This window comes from Phycodurus eques, chromosome 4, assembly GCF_024500275.1.
Source record: "Phycodurus eques isolate BA_2022a chromosome 4, UOR_Pequ_1.1, whole genome shotgun sequence".
Classification (NCBI taxonomy): Eukaryota; Metazoa; Chordata; class Actinopteri; order Syngnathiformes; family Syngnathidae; genus Phycodurus; species Phycodurus eques.
This window is the reverse complement of record NC_084528.1, coordinates 18373447-18381403: the sequence shown is the minus strand read 5'-3', so window position 1 is coordinate 18381403 and position 7957 is coordinate 18373447. Positions and strand designations below refer to the sequence as shown.

Below are 7957 nucleotides of genomic sequence, written 5' to 3'. Positions count from 1 at the left end.
AAACATTTGATCGTGACTTAATTTGAACTACAGTGGATATAAAAAGTTTACACACACCTGATCAAATCCCAGGTTTTTGTGATTTGAAAATAAGATAAATCAATTCCAAACTTTCTTCACCATTTATCGGACATATAATTTCTTCACCATTTATCGGACATATAACGGACAACTCAATTGAAATCCAAAATAAAAACAAAAAACTGAAATAATGTGGTTGCATAAGTGTGCACACTCTTTGATAACTCGGGATGTGGCTTTGTTCAGAGTTAACTAATCATTTCCAACTCATGTTAAATGGGAGTCAGCAGTGTTTAACACCAAATAAAATACAGATGTTCTAACAGGCTTTCCCTGACATTTTCTTTGCTTTCCAGCAAAAGCCTGAAGGTTTTGTGCAAACAATGACTACTATTTGGAACTGTTCATAATTCCTTCCGACTTCTGTGTGGCACCAGTTCCAACTGAAGAAAACCAGTCCCTGTTTATGATGCTGCCATCACCATGCTTCACTTTAGGTAGGGTATATTTTTGGTGATTAGCAGTGTCATGTTGGCACCGAGCATACCTTTTGAAATGTTGGCCAAAAGAGTCAACCAAGAGTCATCGTACCATCAGACATTCTCCCACATGCATTTTGGAAATTATTTGCTGCTCCAATCAAACACAAAATATGGATATTATATATAATTGAAAGTAAAAGATTGTACTTGTTTACTATTACTTGAATCAGTACTTTTTTTACACAAGTACCAGTATTTGCACTTAATTTCAGAGTGAAAGTACTTCTGCCACATCGGATTCTAGTGTTTTTGGTGTTAGAATAGCACTAGATACAGCACTAACATCTTCCAAGATTGACATGAGGTCATTGTTGTACAACCCCAATTCCAATGCAATTGGGACCTTGTGTTTAACATAAATAAAAACCCAATACAATGATTTGCAAATCATGTTCAACCTATATTTAATTGAATACACTACAAAGACAATATATTTCATGTTCAAACTGATAAACTTTATTGTTTTTAGCAAATAATCATTAACTTAGAATTTTATGGCTGAAAAACGTTCCCAAAAAGCTGGGACAGGTGGCAAAAAAAACGAGAAAGTTGAGGAATGCTCATCAACACCTGTTTGGAACATCCTACAGGTGAACAGGCTAATTGGGAACAGGTGGGTGCCATGATGGGGTATAAAAGGAGCTTCCCTGAATTGCTCAGTCATTCACAAGCGAGGTTCACCTCTTTGTGAACAAGTGCGTGAGAAAATAGTCGACCAGTTTAAGGACAATGTTCCTCAACGTACAATTGCAAGGAATTTAGGGATTTCATCATCTACGGTGCATAATATAATCAAAAGGTTCAGAGAATCTGGAGAAATCCCTGCATGTAAGCGGCAAGGCCGAAAACCAACATTAAATGCCCGTGACCTTCGATCCCTCAGGCGGCACTGCATCAAAAACCGACATCAGTGTGTAAAGGATATCATCACATGGGCTAAGGAACGCTTCAGAAAACCAATGTCAGTAAATACAGTTCGGCGCTACATCCGTAAGTGCAACTTGAAACTCTACGATGCAAAGCAAAATCCATTTATCAACAACACCCAGAAACGCCGCCGGCTTCTCTGGGCCCGAGCTCATCTAAGATGGACTGATGCAAAGTGGAAAAGTGTTCTGTGGGCCGACGAGTCCACATTTCAAATTGTTTTTGGAAATTGTGGACGTCGTGTCCTCCGGGCCAAAGCAGAAAAGAGCCATCCGGACTGTTATGGACGCAAAGTTAAAAAGCCAGCATTTGTGATGGTATGGGGCTGTGTTAGTGCCAATGGCATGGGTAACTTACACATCTGTGAAGGCACCATTAATGCTGAAAGGTACATACAGGTTTTGGAGAAACATGCTGCCATCCAAGCAACGTCTTTTTCACGGACGCCCCTGCTTATTTCAGCAATGCAATGCCAAACTACATTCTGCACGTGTTACAACAGCGTGGGTTCGCAGTAAAAGAGTGCGGGTACTAAACTGGCCTGTCTGCAGTCCAGATCTGTCTCCCATTGAAAATGTGTGGCGCATTTTGATGCGTAAAATATAACAACGGAGACCCCGGACTGTTGAACAGCTGAAGCTGTACATCAAGCAAGAATGGGAAAGAATTCCACCTACAAAGCTTCAACAATTAGTGTCCTCAGTTCCCAAACGTTTATTGAATGTTGTTAAAAGAAAAGGTGATGTAACAGTGGTAAACATGACCCTGTCCCAGCTTTTTTGGAACATGTTGCAGCCATAAAATTTTAAGTTAATGATTATTTGCTAAAAACAATAAAGTTAATCAGTTTGAACATTAAATATCTTGTCTTTGTAGTGTATTTAATTAAATATAGGTTGAACATGATTTGCAAATCATTGTATTCTGTTTTTATTTCTGTTTAACACAACGTCCCAACCTCATTGGAATTGGGGTTGTCGGAACCAAAGGCTGAGGAGGAACTTGCAGCCGGGCCTGGAAGTTTCAGAAGCTTCGAAAGCCTCAGCATCAAGTTTTTGGCATCTCCGCAAACAAATGGCATGTTGTCAAGGTCATGAAATCATAGAAGTCTGCTTTGGGATTAGCGACATGTCCATCATATGACAGATGCACTGATGTTGAGTGACATGGTGTTGACAGTAAGCTGACCTTCATGAGAATAGATCAAAATAACCACTGCACAAAGATTGCCTGTTTACTCCTGGTGTTCTCTGAAGCCATGAAAAACAGTCTTGGGACAACACAGGGTTTCCCCTGGCACTAGTTTGACATAACAACTCCAGTTGCTGTTGTTTTTTTCTTTTTTTTTTTCTTAAAAGTTAAAACGAAATGTCTGTGGCGGCACGGTGGAGTGACTGGTTAGAGCGTCTGCCTCACAGTTCTGAGGACCGGGGTTCAATCCCCGGTCCCGCCTGTGTGGAGTTTGCATGTTCTCCCCGCGCCTGCGTGGGTTTTCTCCGGGCACTCCGGTTTCCTCCCACATCCCAAAAACATGCATGGTAGGTTAATTGACAACTCTAAATTGCCGTAGGTGTGAATGTGAGTGCGAATGGTTGTTTGTTTGTATGTGCCCTGCGATTGCCTGGCAACCAGTTCAAGGTGTACCCCGCCTCCTGCCCGATGACAGCTGGGATAGGCTCCAGCACGCCCGTGACCCTAGTGAGGAGAAGCGGCTCAGAAAATGGATGAATGGATGGAAATGTCTGTTTGCCAAAATGCACGAATGCACTTTCAAATGTCGACACTCTCCTTTATTTTTTTACCCATTTCTTCTTTTTATAAAATTATAATATATATATATATATATATATATATAATCTAAATATATCATGACAATTTGTTTGGGGTTCAATCGAAAAAAAATAATACAGCACAGTGTATGTGACGCCTCAAAACGTTTCCCGATGAGAACACCTAGGGTAGCAGTATTTCCGTTGCAGTGAGTTGTTTATATGTGCAAGCCAGCAGGCGCATGCATACAGTAGTCTAAGTGGTGCTTTTTCCCTGAATGAAAAAGTTCCCTTTTTGATTGAGTCCTTTATGTCATTGATCAATATAAAAAAATTAAAAGAAATATCCTGTCTGTCGTCTATTTCCCCTCAAAGTGTTCTGATATCTGACGCACATTTATTTGGCCGCCTCGGTCGGTGTGCGTTGGGCATTTAGTAATCGTGAAATTTCACCCGGATAGTCTTAATATTTTGGGAGTCATGTCGCTCTGATGTGGCAATTCTGCAGAAAAGACGCTATGAGCAAAGGCCTTGGTCACAGTGAGGGGCTAAAGATGCTAATGGGAGCTGTGTTCCTGCCATCGTCCGTGTCACACGGGTTGTAGAAGGGGTACAAAGGAACCAGGAGAGTTCCCGTGGCGAAGGATGTACATGGGCGCCATGTTATTAGCATTATAAAAAGACACCTCCTCCTTCTCACAGTCCAAAAACACGCCGACCCGAGCCAGGTGAAGCGACATGTTGACTCTGACTGGTGTGGGATCAGTGCAAGCCAAGATGTCTCCATTCTTCAGAGCCAAAGTCCAAAGACCGCCGGAGGTGCTGGTGGCCGCCATCTCCCCTCTGGACACGTCGGCCCGTGCCACGCCCAGCCTCCACGCCGTCTTTTGGCCCACCTCCACCTCCCAGTAGTGTCGTCCCACGCTGAAGCCCTCTCGGCCCAGCACGCAGTAGTAGTGGTGGAAGCGTTTGGGGTTGTCCTGGCTGCATTCTGGCAGGTCTTTAGCAGCGTCAAACCACACTGAGGTGCAGGACCGGGACACGGACAGGAGAGGGTGGGCTGTCTCTGGGTCGAATGTCACCCGTGTAATATCTGGAAGCAACCACAGTGAATTTTCTATGTACAGTGGCAGTGGTGATACTAGTATAAGCGGTTTAGGGGTGCTGGGATTCATTTTAGGGGTGCTTCAGCATCCCCAAAAATAGGCTAGAAAAGGGGAGTGGTACCTTGACTTCCGACGTAAAAGTTTTTCCAGGTTAGATTTATTATTCATGTGATATAAAACTTTGTTTTTCACATTTTACATTCGAAATATGTTTTATCGTAACATTACGCTTCTATTTTGAGTTTGAGTTCTTTCTCATAATTATACATAAAGTGTGTATATATACACATATATATATTTATATATATATTGGAATATAGCGAGTTGCCACTGTAACACACTTTTTCATATAATATTTACATACTTGGGTAAAGGCAGCTTTTCATGTGCTTCCATATTCTGTATTGTATGGGTCCCACAACGTGGCCTGAGTGCAGCTCACTGTCCACCTCTGGCGGCGGGATAAATCTGACCCGAGATCTGTTCGGACCAGATGAGGTGGGGTAGGATGTTAATGATTGATGGGCGTGTTGTGAGGCATGCGTAACACAAGATTAATGAGTATACTTCCCTTTTAATGAGATCTTGTATGTCCTGCAGTGAAAGAAAGAAGTCTGAATGTATTGAATGAGACACTTATTGAAACTATAACTCCAATTCCAATGAAGTTGGGATGTTGTGTTAAACATAAATAAAAACAGAATACAATGATTTGCAAATCACGTTCGACATATATTTAATTGAATACACTACAAAGACAAGTTATTTAATGTTCAAACTGATAAACCTGATTGTTTTTAGCAAATAATCATTAACTTTGAATATTATGGCTGCAATACGTTCCAAAAAAGCTGGGACGGGTGGAAAAAAGGGACAGAAAGTTGAGGAATGCTCATCAAACACCTGTTTGGAACATCCCACAGGTGAACAGGCTAATTGGGAACAGGCGGGTGCCATGATGGGGTATAAAAGGAGCGTCCCTAAATTGCTCAGTCATTCACAAGCAAAGATGGAGTAAGGTTGACCTCTTTGTGAGAAAATAATCAAACAGTTTAAGGACAATGGACAATGTTCCTCAACGTACAATTGCAAGGAATTCAGGGATTTCATCATCTACTGTCCATAATATCATCAAAAGGTTCAGAGAATCCGGAGAAATCACTGCATGTAAGCGGCAAGGCCGAAAACCAACATTGAATGCCCGTGACCTTCGATCCCGCAGGCGGCACTGCATCAAAAACCGACATCAATGTGTAAAGGATATAACCACATGGGCTCAGGAACACTTCAGAAAAACAATGTCAGTAAATACAGTTTGGCGCTACATCCGTAAGTGCAACTTGAAACTCTACTATGCAAAGCAAAAGCCATTTATCAACAACACCCAGAAACGGCGCCGGCTTCTCTGGGCCGGAGCTCATCTAAGATGGACTGATGAAAGGTGGAAAAGAGTTCTGTGGTCCGACGACTCCACATTTCAAATTATTTTTGGACATTGTGGACGTTGTGTCCTCTGGGCCAAAGAGGAAAAGAACCATCCGGACTGTTATGGACGCAAAGTTCAAAAGCCAGCATCTGTGATGCTATGGGGCTGTGTTAGTGCCAATGGCATGGGTAACTTACACATCTGTGAAGGCACCATTAATGCTGAAAGGTACATACAGGTTTTGGAGAAACATGCTGCCATCCAAGCAACGTCTTTTTCACGGACGCCCCTGCTTATTTCAGCAAGACAATGCCAAACCACATTCTGCACGTGTTACAACAGCGTGGCTTCGTAGTAAAAGAATGCGGGTACTAGACTGGCCTGTCTGCAGTCCAGACCGTTATCCCATTGAAAATGTGTGGCGCATTATGAAGCGTAAAATACGACAACGGAGACCCCGGACTGTTGAACAGCTGAAGCTGTACATCAAGCAAGAATGGAAAAGAATTCCACCTATAAAGCTTCAACAATTAGTGTCCTCAGTTCCCAAACGTTTATTGAAGGTTGTTAAAAGAAAAGGTGATGTAACACAGTGGTAAACATAACCCTGTCCCAGCTTTTTTGGAACATGTTGCAGCCATAAAAATTCTAAGTTAATGATTATTTGCTAAAAACAATCAAGTTTATCAGTTTGAACATTAAATATCTTGTCTTTTTATTCAATTAAATAAAGGTCGAACATGATTTGCAAATCATTGTATTCTAGTTTTTATTTATGTTTAACACAACGTCCCAACTTCATTGGAATCGGGGTTGTAGTTTACTGCTGTCTTTCTATTTGCTGATCAATTAATTCACTGCATGTCACCTTTAAGTGACAACATTGATTTGGACTCGCAAAGCAGACAAATGTCAAGCCAATAAATATTTATAATCATATTCTTGGCCACTCAGCATTCTGGGCTGAATGCAAATAGCTGTATTCAGTATTTTCCTTACTTTTAGCATCTTGGAGCTCTCCTCCTCCGCTAGTTTACTGTTGAGCACGGCCACGGCTTTCTCCAGGTCTTTCCGTTGCTGGTAGATATCATTTTCCCTCTTCTTCAGTCGCTTTAATGCTCTCCCTTGGTCCCTCTTCAGTCGCTCCAGGTCCTTGCACTCCTCCTCATCCAGGAAGCGATGGAGGTTCCCGAACTCGGCTCGGATCTCTCGTTCCAGGCTGTCAAACTGGCCCTGCAAGAAGAAACAAATATACCCTGGCCACAACGCTAGGTACACCAATGAGATCCAATACAAAATATTGTGATCGGTTTTGAAGATTTCACTATCTATTTTATATTCAGAAATGATGAGTGTTACTAATTGAGCAAGAAGAAGACAGTACCTCTAGTTCTACTGAATCTATGTATGTCTCACTTTCTGCCTCCCTGCACTCGTCCACTTCATGCTGGATTCTTTTAATAGCCTGGACAAGTTTGTCCTGTAACACGAATCGTTGTCCGATGATACACATCTATATGCCTGGTATATTATAAGGTGATGCACGATAGTTGGGTTACAATATATAGCTACAGATAGGACTGACAAGTCATAATATAATATCAGTGGTCCTAATAGAGATCCCTGTGGGACACCATTACTGCTAATGTTATATTAGGAAGGGATACACTGTAGGTAGGTAGGTAGATGCAAAGGAAGGTAGGTAGGTCGGTAGGTTGGTAGGCAGGCAGGTAGGTAGGTAGGTAGGTAGGTAAGTAGGTAGGAATGTAGGAAGGTAGGTAGGATAGTTGATTCGTAGTTAGGTGGGATGCTAGATAGGTAAGTATGTAGGAAGCACATAGCTAGGCACAAAGGTAGGAAGGTAGGTACTAGGAAAGAAATTATAGGTAGGTACACAGGTATGTAGGTAAGTGGGTAGATGGCTTACCTTGCATTCAGAGAGGTCTCTGTTCCAGATGTCGTTCATGTGCTTTCCGTACATTCCAGTGAACGTGGACACAAAGCAATAGTTAGAGGACTCATACGTGTAAATAGACAAATGGAAGTGGGCTCAAGTGAGCGTGTGTGTTTTGGGGGGGGCGGGGAGGGGGGGGGGGTTCACAATGGATGACAAGCTAAATTTAACAAGGGACAGTGCATAGCACAGCTCATAGAATGTTCCATTTA

General features: G+C 42.1%; 1 protein-coding gene across 1 annotated transcript; it reads right to left on the bottom strand.

Moving 5' to 3' along the window:
• Nucleotides 1-3405: 3405 nt before the first annotated feature.
• On the bottom strand, nt 3406-7846 carry si:ch73-54f23.4 (zinc-binding protein A33). The gene is made up of 4 exons (XM_061675637.1): nt 7719-7846; nt 6791-7024; nt 4730-4959; nt 3406-4352 (listed from the first exon to the last, which is right to left on the bottom strand). The coding sequence occupies exons 3-4, from the start codon at nt 4749-4751 to the stop codon at nt 3850-3852; spliced, it is 525 nt and encodes a 174-aa protein (XP_061531621.1). The 5' UTR covers nt 4752-4959; nt 6791-7024; nt 7719-7846; the 3' UTR covers nt 3406-3849.
• Between the last annotated feature and the right edge of the window lie 111 nt (nt 7847-7957).